At 42.9% G+C, this 27,747-nt stretch overlaps 2 protein-coding genes and 1 non-coding gene across 4 annotated transcripts in view; 2 read left to right on the plus strand and 1 right to left on the minus strand.

The window, feature by feature from the left end:
• Positions 1-6,450, plus strand: part of SCCPDH (saccharopine dehydrogenase (putative)) — a 42,996-nt gene extending 36,546 nt beyond the window's left edge. The window contains exons 10-12 of one of the 2 annotated variants that reach the window (XM_033430340.2): positions 1,440-1,551; positions 2,808-2,889; positions 5,084-6,450. In XM_033430340.2, coding sequence (XP_033286231.2) covers positions 1,440-1,551; positions 2,808-2,889; positions 5,084-5,192 — 303 coding nt within the window. In that variant the 3' untranslated portion in view covers positions 5,193-6,450. Of the gene's footprint in view, positions 1-1,439; positions 1,552-2,807; positions 2,890-3,954; positions 4,589-5,083 lie in introns of those variants that run through there. The other variant, XM_004270966.3, reaches the window with a different exon arrangement.
• A 619-nt stretch (positions 6,451-7,069) lies between these two features.
• The window catches only part of LOC101283227 (kinesin-like protein KIF28P), an 85,666-nt gene continuing 64,988 nt past the window's right edge, over positions 7,070-27,747 (minus strand). Inside the window, exons 15-23 of the mRNA XM_049695559.1 lie at positions 27,312-27,430; positions 26,568-26,675; positions 16,167-16,441; positions 14,515-14,649; positions 13,608-13,774; positions 13,250-13,356; positions 12,842-12,989; positions 12,369-12,559; positions 7,070-7,223 (exon numbers count right to left, since the gene is read on the minus strand). Of these exons, the coding sequence (XP_049551516.1) occupies positions 7,071-7,223; positions 12,369-12,559; positions 12,842-12,989; positions 13,250-13,356; positions 13,608-13,774; positions 14,515-14,649; positions 16,167-16,441; positions 26,568-26,675; positions 27,312-27,430 (1,403 nt within the window). The 3' untranslated portion in view covers position 7,070. The remainder of the gene's footprint in view (positions 7,224-12,368; positions 12,560-12,841; positions 12,990-13,249; positions 13,357-13,607; positions 13,775-14,514; positions 14,650-16,166; positions 16,442-26,567; positions 26,676-27,311; positions 27,431-27,747) is intronic.
• Positions 21,718-21,824, plus strand: LOC117201844 (U6 spliceosomal RNA). Its single transcript, XR_004483973.1, has one exon. It is a non-coding gene; the product is annotated as a U6 spliceosomal RNA (small nuclear RNA).

The raw sequence follows: 27,747 nt of genomic DNA on the forward strand, positions 1-27,747 counted from the left end.
CCCAGTTTGCTGAGACTATCATAAATGGATGTTGAATTTTGTCAAATGCTTTTTCTGCATTTGAGATGATCATATGATTTTTATCCTTTATTTTGTTAATGTGGTATATCACATTGACTGATTCATGGATGTTGAACCATCCTTGCATCCCTAAACTAAATCCCACTTGATCATGGTATACGGTCCTTTTAATATATTGTTGAATTCAGTTTGCTAATATTTTGTTGAGGATTTTTGCGCTTATTTTTTTTTTTTTTTAATAATTTTTTTTTTTTTTTTGTGGTACGCGGGCCTCTCACCGCTGCGGCCTCTCCCGTCGCGGAGCACAGGCTCCGGACGCGCAGGCTCAGCGGCTATGGCCCACGGGCCCAGCCGCTCCACGGCACGCGGGATCCTCCTGGACCAGGGCACGAACCCGCGTCGCCTGCATCGGCAGGCGGACTCCCAACCACTGCGCCACCAGGGGAGCCCGAGGATTTTTGCACTTATGTTCATCAGTGATATTGGCTGTCATTTTCTTTTCTTGTGGCATCCTTGTCTGGTTTTGCCTTTAAATAATGGTTTCTCCTTTCTGGTACTCACCTTACTTTTCTATGTAATAAACTTCACGCACATGCGCTCACCTCTTCCTCAGTAAACTTAATAATGCTCTCTGCTAAACTAGTCCTGCACTTCTAATTCATGTCTCATATTGTTATTAGATCTCTTATGTGTATCTGTGTGTGTGTGTGTGTATATATGTATATATTTCCACACACACTAAACTGTAAGCTCCAGGAATGCCTTTTCTTTTTCTTTTCTTTTCTTTTAATTTTATTAATACTTTATTTATGTCTCAGGACCTAACATAGTGTCTGACCCTTGGTTGATACTTAATAAAAATTTGTTCACCATGGCTTTGTTATTTTATTTCTAAATTTAGTGATTGTGACAGATGCTTGGATAGATCTTCTATAATTTAATTTTTGAATCAAATTTTTACACTTCTAAGTGGAGCAATTTTATATCTATACCCTAGGCCCATACTGCCGTTACTTGTTGACTGTTTTTTTGTCTTGTCACCTCAAACAGATATCTAAAGCCCGAGTACCATATTCTATCCTAAAATGAAAACTACCTCCAGCTTTTCCTCTGAAACTGCCTATTCTGGTGGTGCTGTTCTTCTTTCAGCCACAACCTAAGACTCATCTTTATATCAGCTTTATTCCTCACTAACTCCCTCCTCTCAACATCACTCCAGTCAGCAAAACTTGTTGTTTTTCAAAGAATTATTTTTTGCTCCATGCTTAAGTAAAGGATGATGGGATATTCTGACAGATAGAATATTGATTTTTTTATTTATTGAAAATGTCTTATAGGAAGTATATTAGTAGGTTTTATTGTGTTCAAGGAGGAAACGACATATTTATTTAATAAACCCTTTGCTTTCTTTTCCTCAGATTGATGCCTCATCATTTACGTTGACATTTTTTGGTCAAGGGTACAGCCAAGGCTTTGGTCCTGATAAGAACAAACCAAATATCAGAATTTGTACTCAGGTGAAAGGACCAGGTATTTCACATGTGACTTCAGAATGCTTGGGAGTTTTACATTGTCTTAAGCTATAAAGTGGTGTGCTATTACAGCAGTTTCTTTTTAAAGTTTGTTTTAGAAATAAATTTTGCACAAATTATTTAAGTAATAATGATAAATAATTCTGTCAAAAGAAGGATTGGAATTATTGGTATCATTCAATTTTATTGTTGTGTCCCTCTCACTGTTTTTTTTTCTTTCAGTATGATTCAGTAATTCTGAATGGAATTTTTAATATTAAGAAGACAAGGGGCTGATTGATATTTATCCGTTCTATTTTTATAGTCAAGGGTCACTTTAAAGCAGTGTAGTTATAACATAATCAAAGCTGTGATCCAAGCTTTTTTGGAGTCTGGATCACCCTGACATTGTAAAGTGTGTGTACATGTGCATTTTTCTGGGCAAGGTAAAAGTTTTGATAGATAGTTAAAAAGGACTATCACTCCAAAACATTCAATAACTTATGCTGTAAATTTTAGAGAACTGTACAGAGACAATCCCACTTGTGAATTACAGTATAAGTTTAATTACCATCATTCCTAATAGATCACAGGGGGTCTGTTGTGCAGTTTTAATCAAGCCCAATAGCAAAGATATCTTTGCATCTTACCTTTTTTTCAAATTTCCACCTGGGTTTTTAAGAAAAGCTATGTTCTTATTTAACATGAATATAAACACTAATGTTCTCCTTGTTTATAGACTTCTTTTAAAGTTACTTCTTAAAGTTAGACTTCTTTGAGAGTTACTCAGTTGTTCTTTAAGAAATGGAGTCTTTTTTTAAAAGTGAAGTTTGATGTATTTGATTGAGAAAGATCAGTGTAGTGTATGAATAGAGAAACAAGAAACCTAGGATTATTGGTAAGAGTGTGGACTTGAGCCGGCTGCCTGCATGTGATTCTGGCCCAACCACTACCTAACTTTGTGAATTTGAATGAGTCTCTTAACCTCTCTATGCCTCAGTTTCCTCATCTGTAAAATCAGTATAAAATAGTACTAGCCTAGATTGTTAGGAGAATTAAATGAGTTTAATGGATTTAAAGCACTTAATACAGTTCCTGACACTTAATAAGTACTATATAAATGTTGTTATTTTTGTTATTACATGAACAGAGTATTTATTGAGGAAATTCTGTACACTGATACTTAGATATAAAATCTACCATTTGATTTTTGGGTGTTGTTGAATGCATATTTTATGAATACTTTCTTTTTCTTTCATCACCTGTTATCTGCAGAAGCTGGCTATGTGGCTACCCCCATAGCCATGGTCCAGGCAGCCATAACTCTACTAACTGACACCTCTGATCTTCCTAAGGCGTAAGTCTGGTTTTCTTCAAATTTGAAGATATCTTTTTCATTTATGTTATACTTTAGCTTATCTTGGTTCAGTTTTCAGGCATTGGGTTTGTACATAAGCATTTACAGTACCTTTGATCCAAAGATAGAGGTAAACTTAATATTGTGAGAAGGACGGTTCCTTACTGGCCTCTAGGAACAGTGCAGAAGTAAATGAGAGGAGACAGAAAAGTTTGAGAGCCATGCTTCAGTTCCTCCTGAAAATAACTCAGATCCAAAGTCAGCTACTCAAAAAAAGGTCCCTGTAGTTAAATGTTATTGGCAGGAGCCCCTAATCCATGCTGAATGATACCCAGCTGGCAGTGGGAGCCGTGACCCCAAGCATGAGTTGATTCATGGCATCCTGGCTAGATAAGTATCAAGTGAACTATCTTTCTGGAGCATATAGCTGTTACCCTAAAAGTAGGCCAACTTTACAAATGAGCATAGGCCTGCAGGCTTAGAAACAAATAAATTTAGGTCTGACCTGAAACAGTAGTAAGTAATAAACATAAAAATTATATAAAGTGAAACCTAATTAAATTTTCTTCAAATATTTGTATACTCTTTGAAAATATTTAGCATTTTCTAAATGTTACCCATTACATTTAAAGAAACTTCTTTTTCATCCAAATTGTCTTGTTTATGCTTTAGTAATAATTGATTACCTAAATTTATTTTGCCCATGTGCATATTTGATCCTCCTGAGTCTAAGGGCTGACTTCATAAACAGCAGCTGTTACTTGGGTTAATAACCCTCAGTGTGCCCCTTCCAACACACACACCGGTATCATGGAAACAGTCTCATTAGTCACTGAACCAACCTAGATGGGTTTGCTGGGTACTAGTTTACTTTTGAATAATAGCTCCTTGCTCATTTGGCTGATTTTAGGAATGGAACCAAAACCAGTCCATTATGGAATCAAGAATCAGGTTTTCATAAGCTCTGCATTGATTCGATAGCTAGTCCTCCAGTAAATCACACTAGCAGAGGAAAGGGCTGGAGCTGGGCTTTGTGCACTGTTTCATCTTGTTATTGTCTTACAGGGGTGGGGTCTTCACTCCTGGAGCAGCTTTCTCCAGAACAAAGCTGATTGACAGACTCAACCAGCGTGGCATTGAATTTAGTGTCATTAGCAGCTCTGAAGTCTAAACGTTTGAATAATTAACCGAAGTCATAAAATGCATGAATTAACAGCTTTTTAATTTGATATTTGAAATTCTTCTATAAGCCTGTCTGACTGTATGTGGAAAAGATTGTCATATCTAAAATATGTATATAGTACAAGCAGGGAATTGTACCAGCTTACCATAAATTTCAAATCTTAGCTGATTTTTGTGATTTTATTGCTTGTGAGAAAAAATTAATATTTGACTTTTTCATTGAAGAATTCAAGGTCAGTTTTTTAAGTGAGCTGGAAGATCAGAGGGTGGGATGGGTGGCTCTCTCTGTGTGGCTGACACGCCCAGGCTGGTGGTCATGTAAGACGGCAACTGCTCTTTTCCTCGCCATGATATTGAATGGGATCTCACTTCCCCATGAATTTCTCTGCATAGTGTAGGCCTTTGCCAAATGAAACTGCAGTTTTTGCTATTTTAGCCTACTTTTTCGCGCATCCACACTGACTGATTTTGGACTCTTACCTAAGTTTAATAATAAAGGATTGTCAATTGAACAGTGGTTCTGTGTTTGGACGTGCCTGTGTATTTGAGTAGTGGTAGAAATGTGCTTCCTTAGTGGTCTGTGTACTGCTAATAATTGGGCTTATCATTCATTTTCCCTGGTTCTGTACCTGTGTGCCTTACGTTTAAGGATATAGCTGCTAAGTTTCTATTGATTTTCACTGCCTAAGCAAAATTTTTCTCTAATTTACTTTTTATATTTTAACCAGGTTTCCACTGAAGCCCAAAAATAAGGCAAAGGACTTTTCCTTTTGTAATTAGCATATAATAAACACACGTTAAGTGTTCTGTTACATTCATTATGTAAAGAGGACAGCCATTGCCTTCATGGAATTTCTACTCTACAGTGAGAGGCATGACATTGATAGGAATCTTATTCATGTTGGGAGGTCCATCTGTGCTGCCTGTACAAAAGAAAGAGGGTCTATTTAACTTGAAGAGGGAGATCCTTGGTGATAGTACTGTCCATCCTAACTTTGCTTCCTCTGCCCAGGGCTGGTCGAATCGGGTCTCAGCTGTGCATTAATTTGTGGGACCTTAGAAGAGGTTTTATCATCTCTAAAATCAGGAAGATGGACAAGAGCAAGAGATCTCATGACTAGCTGCATATCCAAACCACAAACAATATAGGTTCCCCAGCGGACCCCAGCAGTTTGCATTCAGGAGGTATGACGGTTGGGCCCTAGGAATCCGTGGCTTAGATCTGCACTTGGGAGCTACTGGCTGAGACTCCATGTGCATCTTTCCACTTTTGCAACGTGTGCTGTGTTGTGCTCTAGTGTTGATGCTGATATATGACCACCTGTGTGACCCTGTCCTCCAGCTTGAGGTACAAGTGTCTAGTCCTGATATTCTTTCTAACCCTCCAAGGCTCCACCTGCTCACTTGCAGAAAGTATATTTACTTGCCTCAAGCAAATTGTCCAAGAGCTTTAAGTCTCAGTCCAAGAGGTAGAAGTCGTTCCTGCTTCCCATGGCCTCACTGCTATCCTGCCTCAAGGACAAAGGCTTTCCTGGGTTCTATGATGCTTTGCTGACCCTTGTCCCTGCCATCACCAACATGGAGCTCCACACTTGGGATCCAGGGTTACAGGTTATATTTTAGTTCATGTGCATACACTCAGCCAGGACCTGAGCTACAGGCAAAACCCAAGCCCCTCCCATAAGCCCTTGGGTCCTGGTAGTAAGCTGAAGTCACCAGCCCAGATGCCTCTGCCCTCCCAGGGAGACTCCTCTTGGAGCCCTTGATAGCCTCTCCTGCCAGTAGAGTTTCAGTGCCCCTAACTTTATATTTTAGGGAGCAAGTATTGGAGTTGTCACCTCTGTTGCCTCCTTCCTGTTCTTATGCAAATCAGTCAAACTGCTCCTTGGGACAGTCCTGCATATTAAGGTCCCAGGCCTTTGGTTAGGAATGCAGTCCCAGAGTCAGCCCACTGCTTACAGTGGCCTGGACAAGCCTCGTTTGTTTAACCTTTAAAGCCTCAAAATGGGGAAAGTAACAGGGCCAAATTCATAGAATTATGGTGAAAATTAAATGAGCTCACAGATGTATAGCACTTAGATTAGTGTCTGACACACAGTAAGCCCTGGATAAGTCTCTGTTATTGCTGCTATTGTTAGTCTGTCTAAGGCCGCAAAAGTTTTCTTTACAAGCCTTTCCCCAGAGCACTCAGTGCCCGTGGGACTTAACTAAGACTCATCAGTCAGTTCTTTGTGGAATCAAGATCTCTTCGAGATTGACTAATTCCCGGCAGATGTCATAGTAAATCTTAACCTCTGCCACCCCAGGCCCTTGCACTGAACAGGTCCCACAGTACAGGCACTTAACGATGCTTAATGAATTGAACCTATTTCAAATAAACCTATGAAGACAGAAAATAAGTGGAGGTAGAATATCAAATTTGTTCAGAACAAGGATACAAAATGAGGGGCATGAAATTACCATTCTCTAGGTGAGACAGCAAGAAACTTACAAAAGAGCTTTTATTTGAAGTTTGGAGCTGTTAATCATGAAAATATTAACGGCAGTTGCTTATCAATTCCTCTGTGTGCCAAGCACATTCTAAGTTCTTTATATTCTTTTATATTTGTTAACCATCTGCAGTAAGTACTGTTACCGTTCCCCTGTAACAGATAAGGAAAGAGACTTAGAGAGGGGAAGTCCTTTGCCCCAAACCACACAATTGATTAGTGATGGATTCAGCCCCAGGCAGTCAATCCCAGAGCTCAGAGTGCTGACCATTCACCTTTCATATTTCCCACCTCACCTTCACCCTGGTTATGGATTCATTTTTACATGATTTTAAATCAAATTGAAGAAGAGTTTTGCTTAAAAGTGGTATAACAGGTTGAGTGAGTGGGAAATGGGTTGACTAGGTTGAGTCCACAATTCAGCTCTGAGAGCCAAGTTAATTAAGCTTATTAGCTACACAAATAATCTTTCCAACTCAAAGCTCAAATGTTTCAGTTGGTGTAGCCTCACTATTCCATATGCAATAAACATTCTCTCTTCTTTTTCACTATAAGAGCAACATCATTTTTCAGTTTCCACAAGCTGGATTCAAGTAGGTCCCCAAAATCCTTTAACATTTGTGACTGCTGGTGTACAAATGTTCGAAGCATTTGATCGTCTTCCTAAAAATAAAGAAAAGAACAATATTGTTGTCAAACCCAAGTTCATGTGCCCGACGCACAGTGAGGCCAAACTGAAATGGTGGAGTTTGGAGCAGAGAAACTTGTATTAGTCAAGGAGGCACCAACCCTAAAGATGGGAGACCTAGACTCGTCTCAAATCCATCTTGCTGGCTGGCCAGGGGTGCAGGGTTTTTTTTTTAAAAAAAAAAAAGTAAAGGGGAGGGGGTCTTTATGATTTCAGCTTTCCTGTAAGACTTCAATTGCAGACTTCCCAGCACTGTCTTGGGACTCGTTGTGTCTGTCATTGGTGAATGTGATTGATCTGTGTGTTCCTGCAAAGCAAACTAGTAAATCATGGTCTTGTGATCCCTTAACTTCTTTTTAGGAGAAAGCAAAAGCAATGGTTGAGGCATTTTGTTATTTACTTCGTGATGGTTCAGGAGTTTCAGTTCTTAATTGATCTTCCCAGTGTCACCAATTTTAAGTCCACTTGGGGCCAGCCAGTTGAAGCCACAGGACATTATCTCCACAGTTTGGGGTCATAAGTCAAGGCATTACTTTAAGCTAACAATCATGGAAAAGATTATGTTGGGCTTGCTTTTCCATTGTTTCTGCGTTCCCTCACTCGCCTAGTTAGTAACAGCTTGAATCTGCTCTTTGGAACTCAGGGAAGGTCTAGGAGACTAAAGACTTTCTATAAACAACAAACGGGGGACACAGAGGGGATTTTGTACTCAGGAGGGCCCCGCAGCATCCTGCTCGGTTTCAATATTAGTGGACTCACTTCATTACAGTAAAAGTACTGTGTGTGTACATGAGTGGAGTGCCCAGCGGGTTCTCCCTTTGGGCCAGAAAGCTGCATTTGAAAGCTGCTACCAGAGGCGACAAGTCACCTAGGAGCATGTCCTGTTTCAGGAAGGCTGCCTAAATGACCCTTTACTTACTGCCAACAGGGAAAATTGGTGAGATAATCCAAATATTTGAGATTGGTATGGTATATATTCTTTTAATACTGTAGAAGTTCTGAGGTTTGCACAGGACTGTGTTGGGTGGGGATTCTCCCACTGAGAGTTGGTTGATGTGTCCTCTGCCCCATAGGAGCAGGTATCCCTGAGCAGGGATTGCAGGGCCCACTGTGGCCAGAGCGCCAGTGAGCAACGGTGGAGGAGGTGACGGTGGTCACAGAGACGCGAGCAGGCAGGGGGCCGATAGTGTGTCGTGGCATCTCGTTTTAGTTTCTGTTTCCCTGATTATTAGTGAAATGCCCGCTCAGATACTTTGGCCATTTTTTCCAGTGTGTTTTCCTACAAAGAGAAGGAGTTGTCTTTCTCTTATTTTAAGAGTATGTAGGGACTTCCCTGATGGCGCAGTGGTTAAGAATCCACCTGCCGATGCAGGGGATTCGGGTTTGAGCCCTGGTGCAGCAAGATACCACGTGCCGCGGAGCAACTAAGCCCATGCGCCACAACTACTGAGCCTGTGCTCTAGAGCCGGTGCTCCGCAGCAAGAGAAGCCACTGCAATGAGAAGCCCGCGCACCTCAACAGAGTAGCCCCCACTTTTGGCAACTAGAGAAAGCCCGTGTGCAGCAATGAAGACCCAACGCAGCCAAAAATAAATAAATAAATATATATTTTTTAAAAAAGTATGTAGTTTATATATTCTGGATACTAATCTTTGATGACAAATAATACACATAGATTCTCCCAGGTTGTGGCTTATAACTTTATATTTAGCGTGTTTATCACACTGGTTTTTCCTTCTTTTTTATTGTGAGGTGTACAGACAAAAGAGTACCCAAAATGTATGCGTAGGTACAGTTAAAGTGAACATACCTGCTCAAGAAAGCACACTGCGTCTTGAGCGCCTCCTGGTCACACCCATTTCTCTACCCCCCAGAAGCAACTACTAACCTAAATTGTGTGATAATCATTTTCTCGCCACCTAGAATGCAGCCCTAAACAGTATATTTTGCCTGTCTTTTGGCCATTTGTGCCATAAGTTACTAATCTTCTGTGGGTGTACATTAAGGTGTTTCCATTTGGGGGCTGTTATGGAAGATGGTGTTAAAATACAGCCAGTGCATGAGTGCTTGGGTTCCTACAGAATTTTTCAGCTGGTCCATCATCTGAACTACAGAACAGAAAATGACTTGAGTGACTATTTTCCCAGTTCTCTCAAGAATGGTGTATAACTAGTACCATTCTAGATAGGTAGGAGAGAAATTAATTCATTACATACATAGGATGTCTAGAAAGGTGGTTCTCAAACTTGAGTTTAAGGCAGAATCATCTGGAGGACTTGTTAAAGCACAGATTACTAGGCCTCACACCCAGAGAGTCTGGTTCAGCAGGTCTGGGAGGGGACCCTGGAATTCGCATTTCTAACAAGATCCCAGATGATGCTGAAGCTGCTGGTGAGAAGACCACACTGTGAGAACCTCTGCCTCAGGGCATTAAGGTGCAGAGAAGTGCAGAACCAGTTTACTCTGTGGAGAAGAGGAGTTGAGTTGCAGGCTTACAGGGTAGATGCATCTTTGACTTTTATTAGATAAATGGCAAACAGTTTTTTAAGTTGTTGTACCGATTCATACTCCTTCCAACGTGGCATGAAAGTTTCTGTTGCTTCATAGCTTTACCAAAACTGATATTTTCAGACGGAAATTTTTGCCAGTATGGTTACTTTATACTAGCATATCACTGGTTTCAATTAGTGTTTCCCAAATTATTAAAGAAGTTAAGCACTTTCTCATATATTTATTGGCCTTTTTTTTTTTTTTTTTTTTTTTTGCGGAACGCAGGCCTCTCACTGTTGTGGCCTCTCCCATTGCGGAGCACAGGCTCCGGACGCACAGGCTCAGCGGCCATGGCTCACGGGCCCAGCCGCTCCGTGGCATGTGGGATCTTCCCGGACCGGGGCACGAACCCGTGTCCCCTGCATCGGCAGGCGGACTCTCAACCACTGCTCCACCAGGGAAGCCCTATTGGCCTTTTTGATTTCCTCTTTTGTGAAGTTCCTGTTTGGGTCTTCTGACCATTTTTTCCTACTGGGTCAAAATCTATCTGTTTTTCTTTTCGGTTTGTAGTAGTTCTTTATTTTGGATATTAGCTCATCATATATTAAATGTGTTGCAAATGACTTTTCCTATCCCTTTCGACTTTGTTTTGGTTTCTGGACCAAACTTCACAATTTTAATATAGGTGAGTCTATCAATCTTTTTCTTTAAATCTAGGTATTTTTCTTGTCATGTTTAAATCCTTTTCCACCGTGAGGTCATGAAGACGTCTCCTAAAGTACCTTCTGTAAGCGTTAGGGGTTTACCTTTCACGTATAGGTCTTTAATTCTCACCTAAAATTGACTTCTAGGTATAGTTCTAGATAAGGCTCCAATTTCATTTATCTTCATATGTATTCTGAATGCTCTGAGCACTGTTTATTGAAAAATCCATCCTTGCCACACTCATCTTTGGTTCCACCTCGGTCATATATCAAGTCTCTAATTCTGAGTGAATCTATTTCTTGGCCTTCTTTTCCTTTGGTTATCTTACCTACATTTGGGCAATACCTTACCGTCTATTACAATAGCATTAAAATAAGCCTTGATATAGAGTAGGGCAAGTTCTCTACCTTGTTTTTGAGCCTTGGATTGTCTCGGCTAATCTTTGCTTTTGCGATTCCATCTAAATTATAGGATCATCTTGTCAGATTCCATTACATTTTATTGGGATTATATTGAATCTCAGGAGACTTGACAGATTTACAGTAGCAAACCTTCCAAACCATGGAGCCATGGCATGTTTCTCCATTTACTTAGATCATCTTTAACATCTCTCAAACAAGCTTTAAAATTTTCTCCACAGAAGTCCATACTTTATGTTAGCTATAGGCCTAAGTACTTCTTACATTTGATGCGATTATAAATGCTATCTTTTCGGGGCTTCCCTGGTGGCGCAGTGGTTGAGAGTCCGCCTGCCAATGCAGGGGACACGGGTTCGTGCCCCGGTCCAGGAAGATCCCACATGCCGTGGAGCGGCTGGGCCCGTGAGCCATGGCCGCTGAGCCTGCGCGTCCGGAGCCTGCGCTCTGCAATGGGAGAGGCCACAACAGTGAGAGGCCCAAGTACCACAAAAAAAAAAAAAAAAAATGCCATCTTTTATTTTAAAAATGTTCTATTGCTGTTATATTCAAACATAATTAATTAAATATTGATTTTTGTATCCAGCAACCTTGTAATTTATTTATAAATTCTTTTCGGTTTTCTATTTACATAAACATGTCATCTGCAAATAATACTAGAGGCATCATGGTGTAGTGGGAAAGAGTATAGACCATGGAGCAGCCCTGGGTTTGGAGCTTGGCCCTGACACTTACTAGTTGTGTGTCCTTACGTAAGTTACTTAACCTCTCTTGTGCCTTAGATCCATCAACTGTATAATAAAGCTAATGATAGTACCTACCCATCAGGTTGTTGCGAGAATTGAGTCAGTAAATGTAAAAGCACTTAGTAAGTATTACATAAATGTATACTATTATTATTATTACCTTTTTTTCCTTTCCAATCCTTATACCTTTTATTTCTGGACTTGCTGCACTGGCTAGAACCTAAAGTACAATGTCAAACAGAAGTGAAGATAGCTGGCATCGGTGATTCATCATTAAGATTATGCTTACTGTGTGTCCATTTAAGATTGCCTTTATCAGATTAAGTAATGTCCATTTTATTCCTAGTTTGCTAAAAGTTTTTATCGTGGTAGGATGCTGAATTTTATCACATGCTTTTTTTGTATATATTGAAAAATCATGATTTTTCTCCTATAATATCTTAATGTGATGAATTATATTTATTTGGTTTTATAATGATAAAGCGAACTTGCATTTCTGAGATACTCTGTACATCCTTAAGTGCAGGAATATCAGTGCTGCAGTGGCCACGGCTGCCTTGAACCAGCCAGATGTACACTAAAGTGAAAAATGGGAGCAAAGATGGGTGGAGCCCCGAAAGCAGCAGACTCACAGTGTTCTAGGCCTCAACCTGCTCTTCGGCTTAAGCACACCCACGTCCCCACGCTCAGGAAGTGTAGTTCTATCAAACAGCTGCATTTAACGGAAAGAAATTCCTTTTGCTCCCAGGATTCTGGTTACTTACAGGAGGTTTATGATGTCTCAATTTGAGAAACTGCCCTCTTGCCACATTCATGCTTTGGTAGAACACCTTAAGAGCTTTGGCAAATTCTCTGTCATAGCTGGCTTGCTGGGTGCGCATCTGATTAATCTCTCTGGCTGCTGGCAATTGTGCTGTTGTCCCAGTTAGCTTCAGGGTATTGGAAGGCTTATGTGCTGAGGTTGAAAGATAACATTCATTTATTCATCTATTTATATCCAGATATTTATATATTTAATTATCTTGGTGCATTTTACTACATCAGCATTTATCAGGCACCGGTTTGGACCCATTCAAAGAAATCTTACAAGGGAAAAGGAAAAAATGTTCCCCCCCTTTTTTAAAACTGAAACAAGATATTAACTCATTTAAAATCTCATTTCTTAGAAAGAAAATACACATCACAAATGTAGGAGTTTAGAGAAAAGCTAAACACCAAGACTTGAGCGGCCTCTTACCTTGTTGACTAGAACCAGTTTTCTCAAGAGATTCTTTAAGAAACACATTTTCCTCTCTGAGCACTCTGTTAATGTTTCTGAGCAGTTCTGTCTCCTGTTCTAACTTGAGCAGCTTCAGATAAAGTTCTGGTATCTGGTTTGATGTAGTCTACAAAAAACAGGTCAGTTTAGCCTTTTGCTGGATTGTTTGCATACGCTTGGAGAGTGGCAGTTGTTCCTACCATGTGAAAACTACGTGGGGTGGAGAGGTGTGGTGACCAGGGTTTAAGACCCTCAGGGTTCACAGGAATAAATCAAGAAAAAGGTTTTTTAATGGGAAGGAACATTGATGATCCCCAAGCAACTGTCATCGGAGATATTTTTAGTCATCTGTGACATCTATTTTTAATGTCACTTAAGTATACACACCTGGCCCTTATCCATCACGGAGGATATTTTCTTGGTGTCCACCATGATGTGGCCTTCACCTGTGACCATGAGGCCTGGCTGAGAGCAGCTCAGTTCGGCACAGCCTTCTGTAGTGTGGAGGAGACACCATCAAGGAAAGAAATGTCTCAGTTGTCCAGCCCCCCTGTTGTGTGAGGAGATTTAAGCCATATGATCACCTGTGGACTAAAACCCAGAGGCCCAAGGGACGATAGCTCTTGGCCACTGCTGTCAAGACCCTGACCTCCTCCCTCCATCTCCCTCCTCTGCAGCCCTAGGTATACAGACATGATATCTGACTGAGGAATGCACCATGCAAAAGAAGAAGTAAACATGGTACCTTGAAGGCCCCATAAATCAACAATGAGAGCATTTGTCTGTAAATAATTCAGAAACTCTTGAGATGCATTTAAGGCTGTAAATTGGACAGTCTCTTCAATTTGGGGATTCAGAATTTTCCATACAGGCTTGGTATATAAAGTATTTGGAAGATCATAAATTCTGTACCTGAGACAAGAACAGAAAACATAACTTAAAACCATAAGGGATGCATTTGTAAAGAAAAGTATCAGGTGAGCCAAAGAATTATAGCCTGCTGTGGTTAGTTGATAAAAGGTGACCTATAATTGATTCTCGTGATTGCCACCTCCAACATCTCAGCTATTCAATGTGGGTATCATCATTACATAGATAATATTAAATGCCTAACAAAAAGAGAAAAGGATTTTGATAAATACTTTCCACTTAGATAATCTAAAATTGTTAATTTTCCACATGAGGTTGCAGTTTGTTTTTGTCCTTCAATGCCTACCTTTTTTATTGCTTTATCTTTTAATATCCTTTTAGCTTAATTAGTTTAAGCTTTTAGTTTAAGCATATCTGGTGCCTCTGCCATATTGTAATACAGTCCTTTTGTTTCCAACTAAATAAAATAAACCCAATCGTCCTACTTAGATAACACAGTTTTACTGGATAGTCTTTCTGATAATTAAAATTTCTGACTCTTAGCTTCAATTACTTAGGAGGATCAGTACGCACTAATCACATTCCACTGACTGGAGGGGCATGCGGCTTATCTGTCTGTTAAACAGTTGGAGGAAATAGTCATTTGGGGGTTGAACAAGCAAAAAAAAACGTAAGAAAATGACATGATAGCTCATTCTTAAAACTTGAGGAAAGACTCCCTCCCACCAGGGCCCACAAAGTGGGCAGTTCGTGTTCAGCAGCTCTGCGGGGCAGGCTGGTACCCCATCTGAACACCCCGCTCTGCATCTTCCTTTAGCCACTTGGTGCCAAGGCACTGCACAATGCGGATCTGGAAATCCATTCTCTTGCCCAGCAGCTCCAGTGGGTCAATAACCACATCCTCCTCACCACGTGCTCTACAAACAGAAGAGGTAAACATTGTCACAGGTTAGCCTGGGTCCAAGCAAGTTAGGACTGTGATGTCAATGGGAATTACATAGACTCCTAAGAGATGGCCAGATTCTCTGAAGGAAGGATGGGTAATATTACCAGCTGTAGAATTCATTCATTCAAGGGACATATAACAAGAGCCCACTCCATGCTCTAGTACTTCAAGGTAAGATATGGACCGTCTCAAGGAGGAGACAGGAATATAACAGCTTCTTGCAGTAAATGTACCCAGATGTGGGTGCCAAACTAGCATTGAAGATTTAGGTAGGTTCCCAGTGGGATAGAGGGGCTGCCACCCAGAGAAAGCCAGCTGGCTGCCCAGATGCAGCCTCTCCGGGTGTCATCTACCGCAGTGAACTCCTCATGGTCTAGGGTCAACCCCAGGCCCTCAGGCTCAGAACCCAATAGGGACAGCTTTCCAATAGGGGACCTCTCTCATATCAACGAGCTCACAAAGATTGAAACCTGTAAACTAGAATGCTACTTTATTAATTCAGAGTGGGAAAGGTAACCATCAGGCAGCCTAGAAGCCCGAAGTAGCAAAATGACCAAGAAGTTTTCTTAGAGTCCCAGTAAAGACAGTGAGTCAACGGTCATCTTGGTCTTTTAGTCACAGTACTTTGCAGTTTTCCTGCTCCCTTCTTCAGCCTGTTTCTTCTTCAGAAAGAGAAAAAGATTGCATCGGGTACCCATGAGGACCCTGGCACCCAGACCAGACCTCCTGCCAGCCTCTTTGCTTAGAATTGCTAAGAGACTTTAGCTTTTGTAAAAGCTCCCTTAACTGCCTTTGGCCCAAAGAGAGAAAACAGATGAGACGCCCTAAGGGGACAGTAAAGGTAATGGAGTGGGGTTAGAACAAAGGTTGGATAACAGCTCAGAATGAGGCCACATAAGGAAACAAAGACACCACAGTTCCTTCCTTGAGAAAAGGAACAAAGAAATTACCAGAGTCTGTGCAGGGAGATAGGCTGAGCTACAAAATGAGCTTTTCTGCTTCTGCCTCTTGGGCCTCATCAGCAGGGATGAGGACCTAACACTGGAAAGAGCAAGTGGGTGTGGCGGGTACCAGACCTCACGGGCGCTCCGGGGGGTGGGGTGGGGGGGCTGTGAGTAGAAGGTCCTACAGCACTCTTGGCTTCTTTACCAACCAGGTCTATTGGTTCATGTCCACATTTCCTTCTACTACACTCCGGCCTCTTTGCAGAATATCCTCCTCACTCCTTTGGTCCCCTAGGGCAGTGCTGAGCTGCTCAAAGGCTGCTGGACATGGGATTTTAAGTATTCCAGGTCAGCTGCTTTGGCTGCCATGGCAAAATCAGATTTGATAAAGCCAAATTATGAATGAACGAGTTCATTCATTTGCCTCACGAATGACCTCTTCAGGGTACCAAACTGACCACCCCCTCCAGGAGAACTCAGGCGTGCTATGAGTTTTCTGTGTGGCCGACCCAGAACTAGACAAGGTGGCGGAGGAGATACCCACTGTCCTGTCGGGGAGCAGGGGCCCATGTGGATACGCAACACTGCCTCTTCTAGCCCGTCACAGTTCAGAAACTCCACTTGCTCTTCGAACTTCATGCAGTAGGCAAGTGACTGGAGCCAGATGTGAGCTGAGCCCAAGTGGATGACCTCAGCAGGATCCCAGAAAGGGTCCTCTTCCTGAGCTACGTGGCTATCTTCTCCATCCAGAAAACGCTGGTAAAGTTCCTCCATTAGGAATTTCCTATTGATAAACTTGGCTTTTGACCAAATCCACACCTGGAAACACAAAGGTAGGTCGCCAATATTTGATTCCATCTGCTGCTCTAACGACTCATTTCTATGATTTTTCCCAGCATGCTGTCTCTGATGGGCTGGATTTTGGGTACCCAAGATCAATAACACTCTCATCAAACTTAGCTTTGGTGAGGTCCTTCAAAAGCACTACATTCATTCCTGACCTATTTACTTCAGCATTGCTGGATCCCAAGAAATGACTTAGGGGAAATGATGGAGTTAGAAAACAGACCCTCCCAGGAGAAATGAAGGCTTGTTGTACACAGAAGAATGACCCTCAAAGATGTCCATGTCCCAGTCGCTGGAACCTGTGAATATGTTACCTTATGGCAAAGAGGAATTAAGTTTGCTTATCAGCTGACCTTAAAATAGGGAGATTAGCTTGTATTATCCAGATAGGCCCGATGTAATCACATAGCCCTTAAATGTGGAAGAGGGAGGTAGAAGAGGGGGCCAGAGAAAGAGAGATGGTGATGGAAGCAGGGTCAGAGGGATGCTATGTGGATGACTTTGAAGATGGCCATGAGCCAAGGAATGTTGGTGGCTCTAGAAGCTTGAAGAGCAAGGAAACATACTCTCCCCTCATGCTTCCAGAAAGCAAAACATCCCTCCTGACACCTTGCTTTTAGCCCAATGAGATCTGTGTTGGACTTTTAACCTACTGAACTATAAGATAATAAACTTGTGTGCTCACACCCAATGAGCAGAAAATCTAGGACAAGAGCCTGGTACTGTCTGTCCCTTCAGTAAGTGAGGGTTACCAGGAGGAGTGACCAACATGGAGGAGTAGGAAGTCCCTGAGCTCACCTCCTCCCATGAGCACACCAAAATTAGAACTTTTTTTTAATATATAAATGTATTTATTTATTTATGGCTGTGTTGGGTCTTCGTTTCTGTGCGAGGGCTTTCTCTAGTTGCGGTGAGCGGGGGCCACTCTTCATCGCGGTGCACGGGCCTCTCTTGTTGCAGAGCATAGGCTCCAGACGCACAGGCTCAGTAGTTGTGGCTCACGGGCCCAGTTGCTCCGTGGCATGTGGGATCTTCCCAGACCAGGGCTCGAACCCGTGTCCCCTGCACTGGCAGGCAGATTCTCAACCACTGCGCCACCAGGGAAGCCCAAAATTAGAACTATTTATAGGGCAACTATCGATGAGGAAGACCTGAAGACGAGTAGAAAAGATCTTCTACAACTAAAGATATAAAGAGGGAACCACCACAACGAGATGGGTAGGAGGGGTGGAGACACAGTGTAATCAAGACCTATAACCCCAGGTGAGCAACTCACAAACAGGAAGATAATTACAATCGCAGGAGTTCTTGGCAAGGAGCGAGGGGTCTCAGCCCCACATCAAGCACCCTAGCCTGGGAGTCCTGCACTGGGAAGACAAACCTCCAGAACATTTGGCTTTGAAGGTCAGCTGGGCTTACTTTCAGGAGAGCTAAAGGGCTGTGGGAAACGTAGACTTCACTCTTAAAGGATGCACCCAAAATCTCACACATTTAGAGACCCAGGGCAGAAACACTAATTTGAAAGGAGCCTGGATCAGACCCACCTGCTGATCTTGGAGAGCCTCCTGGAGAGGCAGGAGGCAACTGGAGCTCACCAGGGGACATAGGTGCTGGGGCAGCCATCTGGGGGGCCTATTCTACCAAGAGGACACTGGTGCTGACAAGCACATTTTGGAGTCCTCCCTCTAGTGTGCTAGTGCTGGGACCTGGCCCCACCCACGAGCCAGTCAGCACCAGTCCTAGGATACCTCAGGCCAAGCAGGTAGTGGAAGGGGGCACAGCCCCATCCATCAGCAGGCTGCTGCCTAAGGACCCCCTGAGCCCCCAGCTGGTAGGGGACCCAGCCCTGCCCACCAGCGGGTTGATACCAACTCCAGGAATCACTAGGCCCCCACCCTGCCCACCAGTGGGCCAAAACCAGCTCCAGGACCCCCAGGACCATACAGCCAGAGACCCCAGGACATAGCCTCACTCACCAGGTCAACAACAACTGTGGGACCTGCAGGACTCTGCAGCCATCAGGCCAGCACTAGCCCTAGGACGCCCCTGAGCCCCAACCCCACCCACCAGCAAGCCAACAGCAGTTGTGAGAAACGTGGCCATCTCTAGATCTGCCTCAGGGTCCAGCCCCACTCACCAGTGGGCCGACACCAGAGTTGGGACACCCCAGGCCCCACTGCCAGCCATGTCAGGAGACAGCACCACCCACCAGCAGGCAAGCAGGCAAGAGTAGATCTGAGATCCCTGGCCTTGCAAACAGCCACCCCAGGGCCCAGCTCCACCCACCAGTGGGCCAGGACTAGCCCCAGAACCCCTGGGGCTCCACAGCTAGCCACCTCATAACACAGCCCCAACCATAAGTGGCTGGCAACCTCTACAAAAGGCAGGACCTGGCAACCAACCAGACTGGGGGCCAGCCATGCCTACCAGACCACCCACAGTAGTCATCCCACTACAACAGAAGGGCCCACACAGCCAGTATAGGAGGCATCCCTATAGCATATAGCTCTGGTGATCAGAGGGGAGGGCACTGCTGGGACACATAGGACGTCTCCTACAAAAGGCCACTTCTCCAAGATTGGGAGATGTAACCATATATTTCTACCAAATATATAGAAATAAAAAAGCAAATTAGTCAAGATAAGGCAACAAAGAAATATGTTCCAAATGAGGGAACAAAGATAAAAAAGAAGAACAAAATGAAATGGAGATAAGCAACCTACCCAATAAAGAGTTCTAAGTAATGATCATAAAGATGCTCAAAGAAATCGGGAGAAGAATGAAGTGACACAATGAGAATTTTAACAAAGGTTTAGAAAATATAAAAAAGAACCAAACAGAGCTGAAGAATACAATAACTGAAATGAAAAAAATACACTAGAAGGAATCAACAGTAGATTAGATGATACAGAGGAACAGATCAGCAAACTGGAAGAGAGAGTAGTGGAAATCACCAAAGCTGAACATAAAAAGGAAAAAGAATTTTTTTTTTTTTTTTTTTTTTTTTTGCGGTACACGGGCCTCTCACTATTGGGGCCTCTCCCGTCATGGAGCAAAGGCTCCGGAAGCGCAGGCTCAGCGGCCACGGCTCACGGGCCCAGCCGCTCCGCGGCATGTGGGACCCTCCCAGACCGGGGCACGAACCCGCGTCCCCTGCATCAGCAGGCGGACTCTCAACCACTGCGCCACCAGGGAAGCCCGAAAAAAGAATTTTTTAAAGGAGGACAGTTTAAGAGACCTCTGGGACAACATCAAACATATTAACATTTGCATTATAGGGGTCCCGGTAGGAGGAGAAGAGAGAGAGAAAAGGTCAGAGAACTTATTTGAAGAAATAATAGCTGCAAACTTCTCTAACCTGGGAGAGGAAATAGACATTCAAGTCCAGGAAGCAAAGAGAGTCCAAAACAAGATGATCCCAAAGATATCTACAGCAAGACACATGGTAATTAAAATGGCAAAAATTAAAGATAAAGAGAGACTCTTAAAAGCAGAAAGAGAATAGCAACAAGTTACATACAAGAGAACTCCCATATGGCTATTAGCTAACTTTTCAGCAGAAACTTTGCTAGCCAGAAGGGAGTGGCATGATATATTTTAAATGATGAAAGGAAAAAACCCTGCAACCAAGAATACTGTGCCCAGCAAGGCTATAATTCAGATTTAAAGGAGAGATAGAGTTTCATAGACAAGCAAAAATTAAGAGTTCAGCACCACTAAACCAGCTTTACATTCATGATAAAAACTCTCATCAGGTGGGTTTAAAAGGGACACATCTCAACATAATAAATGCCATTTATGACAAATCCACAGCTAACATTGTACTCACTGGTGAAAAGCTGAAAGCCTTTCCTCTAAAATCAGGAAAAAGACAAGGATGTCCACTGTTACCACCTCTAATTAACATAGTATTTGAAGTCCTAGCCACAGCCACCAGACAAGAAAAAGCAATAAAAGGCATCCAAACTGGAAGGGAAGATGTAAAACTGTCACTATCTGCAGATGACATAATTTGATATATAGAAAACCATAAAGTCTACACCAAAAGATTATTAGAGCTATTAAATGAATTCAGTAAATTTGCAGGATACAAGATTAATATACAGAAATCTGTTGCTTTTCTATATACTAATAATGAACTATCAGAAAGAGAATTCAAGAAAACAATCCCATTTACAATTGCAAAAAAGAGAAAAAACTAGGAGTAAACTTAACCAAGGAGGTGAAAGATCTATACTCTGAAACTATAAAACATTGATGAAGGAAATTGAAGATGATTTAAAGAAATGGAAAGATATCCCATGTTCATGGATTGGAAAAATTAATACTGTTAAAAAGTCCACATCTACCCAAAGCAATCTACAGATTTAATGCAAGCTGTATCAAAATTGCCATGACAGTTCTCAGAACTAGAGCAAACAATTATAAAATTTATATGGAACCACAAAAGATCCCCAAATGCCAAAGCTGTCTTGAGAAGAAAGAATGAAGATAGAGGCGTCAGGCTCCCTGATTTCAGACTATACTACAAAGCTGCAGTAATCAAAACAACATGGTACTGGCACAAAACAGACATATAGATCAGTGGAACAGAACAGAGAGCCCAGATATAAAACCATGCACCTATGTTCAATTAATCTATGACAAAGGAGGCAAGGATATACAATGGAGAAAAGACAGTTTCTTTAATAAGTGGTGCTGGGAAAACTGGATAGCTACATGTAAAAGAATGAAATTAGAACATTTTCTCACACCATATACAAATGTAAACTCAAAATGGATTAAAGCCCTAAATGTAAGTCCTGAAACCATAAACCTCCTAGGATAAAACATAGGCAAAACACTCTTTGACATAAATCGTAGCATTATTTTTTTGGCTCTGTCTGCTAAGCAAAAGAAACAAAATAAAAAATAAACCAATGGGGGACGTCCCTGGTGGTCCAGTGGTTAAAACTCCCCACTTCCACTGCAGGGGGTGCAGGTTTGATCCCTGGTCAGGGAACTAGGCGCACTGCGTGGCATGGCCAAAAAACAAAAAAAACAAAAAAAAAACCAATGGGACCTAATTAAACTTAGAAGTTTTGCACAGCAAAGGAAACCATCAACAAAATGAAAACACAACCTACTGAATGGGAGAAAATATTTGCAAATGATATGACTGATAAGGGGTTAACATCTAAAATATATTAACAGCTTATACAACTCAATATCCAAAAAGCAAACAACCTCATTAAAGAATGGGCAGAAGAGTGCTCACTTTGGCAGCACATATACTAAAGCTGTAAGAATACAGAGAAGATTAGCATGGCCCCTGCGCAAGGATGACATGCAAATTCATGAAGTGTTCCATATTCTAGAGTAAAAAAAAAATGCACAGAAGACCTAAATAGATATTTTTTCAAAGAAGATATACAGATGGCCAAAAGGAACATGAAAAGATGCTCAACATCACTAATCATCAGAGAAATGCAAATCAAAACCACAATGAGAGATCTTCTCCCACCTGTCAGAATGGCTCTCATCAAAAAAATCTACAAATAACAAATATTGGCCAGGATGTGAAGAAAAGGGAGCCCTAGCCCACTGTTGGTGGGAATGTTAATTCACACAGCCACTATGGAAAGCTGTATGGAGGTTCCTTTAAAAACTAAAAATAGAGCTACCATATGATCCAGCAATCCCACTCCTGGGCATATATCCAGAAAAGAAACTCTAATTCAAAAATATACATGCGCCCCAATGTTCATAGCAGCCCTGTTTACAACAGCCAAGATGTGGAAACAACCCAAAGTTCCCATCAACAGACGACTGGTTAAAGAAGATGTGAGATATATATATATATATATATATATATATATATATATATATACACACACATATACACACACACACACACACACACACACACAATGGAATATTACTCAGCCATAAAAAGGATGAAATTCTGCCATTTGCAACCATGTGGATGGACCTAGAGGGTATCATGCTTATTGAAATAAGCTTGACAGAGAAAGACAAATATTGTATGTTATCACTCATATGTGGGTTCTAAAAAATAAAACGAATGAATATAACAAAACAGAAACAGACTCACAGATATAGAGAACAAACTAGTGGCTGCCAGTGGGGAGAAGGAAGGAGGAGGGGCAAAATACGGTAGGGGATTAAGAGTTACAAACTACTATGTATAAGATAAATAAGCTACAAGAATATATTGTACAGCACAGGGAATATAGCCAATATTTTATAATAACTTTAAATGGAGTATAATATATAAATATATTGAATCACTGTTTTCCACTTGAAATTAGTATGATATTGTAAATCAACTGTACTTCAATTTTAAAAAAATAACTAAAACAGAGTCATAGATACAGAAAGCAAACAGGTTGTTGCTAGAGTGTAAGGGGGTGGGGGAAGGAAATAGTTGAGGGAGATGGAGAGGTACATACTCCCAAGTGCAAAGTAAGTGAGTCTTCTGTGTGAAATGGACAGTATGGGGAAGGTAGTCAATAATTATGAAACTATCTTTGTATCTTGTTTGATGGTAACTAGACTGACGATCATTTTGAAATGCATAGAAATATCAAATCACTATGTTGGGTACCAGGAAGTAACACAGGGTTTTAGGTCAGTTATACTTTTAAAACAAACAATCTTATAGAAAAAGAGTTCAGTCTTGTAGTTACAGAGGCAGGGGTGGTGGGAAGAGGAACTGGATGAAGGCAGTCTAAAGGTACCAACTTACAGTGATAAATCAATAAGTACTAGGGATGTGTACAACACGATGAATGTAATGAACACTGCTGCGCGTCGTACAGGAAAGCTGTTAAAGAGAGTAAACCCTAAGAGTGCTCATCACATGGGAAACAATTTTTTTCCTATTTGTTTAATGTTGTGTCTATATGAGATGACGGATATTCACTAAACTTATTGTGGTCATCATTTCCTGATGTATGCAAGTCAAATCATTTATGCTCTACACCTTAAACTTACACGGTGCTGTACGTTAAGTATCTCCCAATAAAACTAGAAGGAAAAAAAAAACAACACGGTTACCAGGTAAGAGTAGCAATTCCTTCTTTGAGCAACTTGGAAAACACCAAAAAACTAACAGGTAAGTCATTCTCTCTCTGAGTGTTATGTATCTTCATATAAAAAGGACATCCTCCAGACATAAAAAAGACTCCATTCTTTTTCTGTTTGCCCCAAGTAATGGCGAAGAACACAGTACTCCATCCCCAGAGGCGTGGTGAAGGCTACAGGAGACCTTGGCTGTGGTGCACGCAGCTCTGGAGCCGAGCACAACAGGAATTCTAGTCACGTGGGTTTTTAGAGACCTTTAGGCTAGGGAACTAAGAAAATGCGAATCCAGGTAATGAAAGCAGTCCACCGCCTCGTTACTGTGCCCTGCGGTGGATAAACTGACGTCACCCGGGCAGGTCAGCGAGGCCCCTGCGCCGACCCCCGCAGCCGGCCTGTGGGCCTGGTGCAGAGCGATCGCTGGGCTCTCTCGCAGCTCTTGGGCTGGTAGGTGCAGCCGCAGCACTGGCGGTTAGAAGGCCCTCCCAGCCCCCAGCGGCCCTGGCTGCTCCTGGGTGGCTCTGACAGTCGCTGCCCTAACCCTGCGGCGGCGGCGGAGCACCCACGGTGCACGTGGTGCAGGGGTGAACATTTACACGATCGACCGCCAAAAAAGCGCCACTCGTGTCCATACCTAGAACCCACTGCTGCTCTTCACCGGTCTTGTCTTTTAGCCTTCAAAATCACACACACACACACGAACGATCCAAGAAACTACCAGAGGTTACTACCAGCGTTTCACAGGGCTTTTGAGGAAGGCAGGGCTTCATGTGAGGAATGTAACTAGTACTTTTAAAAGGTGAAAATGGACAGACTTGAAGATGACAGATCAGTAAGATTAATCTCTGCATGAGAAAAAAGAAAACTAGAAAAGAAATCACCATAAAATTAATTGGTGCATAATCCCTTAAAAGAGAACGCAGTACAGTTTATGCAGACGCATTCCCATCAAACAGTTATCTGTGGCCGTGACCGGGATGCCAGGTTGGAGCAAAAGAACAGCATCTCCGAATGCGCGCGGGCCCTCAGCTCTCCCACATGGCACACTGAGTAAAGTGTGAAAACATCATCTTGCATTCTCTTTCTGGTAATGGCAGGCTGTTACTCAGGTAACCCCTCTGCTAACAATAAAAAAGGCTGAATGAAATATTTTTTCAAATCACCTTTAAACTGTAATAAAAATAAACAATAATAAAAAGGAATAACATTGGGGGGAAAAGTTCAAAAAAAACCTAAAAATCTCCTTAAAGCAAAGTCTGACAAGGTAGTAAGAAACTGCCAGAACAAATTCTGGGGTAACGCCTGGCCCCAGAGACGCATATGGAATATTGGATCACCAAAGCTTCTTTGCCCTGATGGCATCTGCCAGGTTAAACAAAACAAAAGTCACACACACAGCTCCAAAGGCCTCATGGGACTTGGCATAGAAGTCAAGGCTGACTTTCCAGGATGTGGGGTCTTACTGAGACCCCTGACAGCTACACTGGGAGTGTGAGGTGAGCCAGCATCAAACATGCTGCTATGGACTGAATGTTGGTATGCCCCCAAAATTCATATGTTGAATCCTATCCCCCAGTGTGATGGTATTAGGAAGTGTGGCCTTGGGCAGTGATTAGGTCATGAGGGTGGAGCCCACATGGTGGGATTAGTGCCCTTATAAAAGAGACCCCCAGAGAGCTCCCTTAGCCCTTCCACCACGTGAAGACACAGCAAGAGGACAGCCATCCACGAACCAGGAGGTGGGCTCTCACCAGACACTTGGACCTGCCCTTGCCATGACTTCCCGTGTCCAGAACTGTGAGAAATAACTGTTGTTTAGCGCACTGGTCTTTGGTATATTGCTGTAGCAGCCTGGGTGGACAAGACATGTTTCTGCCTTCTTCCAACTCTAGGGAATGGAGGGGAGGCCACCTCGGTGCTGGTCAGAGGAAAAGAAGAAAAGGACAGGAACACATCTCAGGGGTTGTGGCTCAGGAACGGCCTTGCTCAGGTGTGCCTTCTGGGCGCCCACACTTCGAGCAGTGGTCTTGGTGTTCCCAGCACCTGGCAGACACAAAGCCCCTTGACCCGGCTGATGAGTACTCAAGCGTTTACCATGTGAACAGATACATTCATAACCTTTTCTCTGTTTGTCATATTTCACAATTTTAAAAAGTTTTTAAAGATTGGTCTTGACCCAGAAAATTTTGGCAACTTTAGGGCAACGAGCAGAAAAATTAAACCCAGAGAAGCACCAGTTAGTCGTTTGGCGGAGCAGATCATCCAATGACGGAAAAGTCCCCAGCCACAGCCAGCCCCTCCTCTAGAGGCATGTTTGCTACAAGACTTACAGCTAAGGAGGCATGTGTACACCAAGGATTGGGAGGGAGCAGCCCACCCAAAGGTCACCTGAGAATTAGGGGCACATCCTCTGAAGATGCAGTAGGAAGTGAACATTTGGCTGGAGGGCTGCTCTGAAGGCATAAGGGACACCAACTCTAGGCCCACTCTTTTCTGTTAGGCAGAGGGAAAGGAAAGGGGTCTGAAGTGCCTAAGAAGGGCCTTCCTGACAGTGAGCAATGTCACAAATGGGAATGGACCAGCCAGTGGAGGTTACGGCCTCTTCTGGCGTCTTAATGAAAGTGCGGATTTTCTCATTGCTCAGAACGGCAGCTCTGTCTCTCTCGGGCACTCGCACGAACACCACTATCAGTTGGACACACTCTCAGGCTCCCTTCTGGTTCTAAAGCTCTGGAGTCATGATAAAAATAAGCAGAAAGCATGGGTGGGAAAGCCCGTGGGTGGGAAAGATCCCAGGTCTTGGTGCTGTCGGGGAGAGACGCCGAGGAGGGGATCACAGAGAGGGTCCCCGCTCCCCAGAGGCTGTCCCCCAGAGCCCCACTCGCGCTTGGAACCTGTCTGGCCCCTTCGCTGGGTCTCCACAAGCTGTAGCAAGTAAAACTAACCTGCATCCCTAGGAAAGCTCCTCAGAAACTCTTTGTGGAGTCTCACACCTGCCCCCAAGGGGCAGCCTCACCTGACGAGTCCTCTGATTGGTCACCTTCACCATGACCTCTTTTTGTAGGTCATAGCCCCTGGAATCTGATGACACTAAGTTCTTCACTTTCAGCTCCATGTTAAGTCCCTGATAAGAAAAATACTTCTCACTAAATAATCCTACTTTCATCAGCCTATACCATCTTTGAAATTTATTTTTCATTCTCTCCATACTCAGGCTTTCTAAAAGAAGATGGTCTACCTCTTGCTCCTTGGAATTCCCATCAAGAGAAAAGCCAGAGCACCAGAACTTCTCAACAGTATTCTGGAACTAACACGTGTAGGCCTCACCAAAGTGACTGAATATCATGCAAGTTTCCCGATGATTGGGATCCTGTGTCACCAGAGAGCGAATGCCAGCCCAGGCTTCCTCTGTGGCAGAGAAGCCACCAGGGTGCCTGCACCCAGAGAGGGCCTCTGCAGGACAGTCTGGGGTGGGGTGGCCATGGCAAGCTAGTGTTGGTCTGGGGTCCTGGTGGTCCCAGAGCCGTGGGGGCCAGAGGTGGAAGGAACGGACTCGAGGCTGGGACTGGGGAGGCCCGGGTGTTGGCTGAGGCCCTGTCACTAGCTCACTGTGGGGTCTTAGGCAAAGCACCCGCCCTCTCCAGGCCCACGTGTCAGGCATGTCTACACCACGAAGCCAGCCAATGGGAGTGAGGGGTACATTGAACCTGTTCTCTGAGGTCCTTTCTGGAGCTGGGATTTTACCATTTTCTAGCCTTACCTTCTTCAGCTCTTCACTCATTTGATTTGCTTCTGCAACCAGTGGCATCAGTTTGATGTAGTCCTGGAACACAGCCAGGACACTGGGGTCTGCCTTGCCATCCCCACTGTTCACAGCACCTAGGAAAGATTGGAGAGGAAGGGAAAGTCACTCACTGGTTCTAGGATACTTTTCAGCCATGAATAAATTTACACACTCCTTGGTTCCTTCATTCAGTCGTTCATTCAACTGTTCACCAAATATTTACATTTTAAAATTACAAGCATGTAAAAGAATAGATACATGTATATGCATAACTGAATCACTTTGCTGTATACCTGAAACTATCGCAACATTGTTAATCAATTACACTCCAATATAAAATAAAAAGTTAAAAAAAATTACAAGCGGGCTTCCCTGGTGGCACAGTGGTTGAGAGTCCGCCCTGCCGATGCAG

The sequence above is a fragment of the Orcinus orca genome, chromosome 1, assembly GCF_937001465.1.
Source record: "Orcinus orca chromosome 1, mOrcOrc1.1, whole genome shotgun sequence".
Taxonomy (NCBI): Eukaryota; Metazoa; Chordata; class Mammalia; order Artiodactyla; family Delphinidae; genus Orcinus; species Orcinus orca.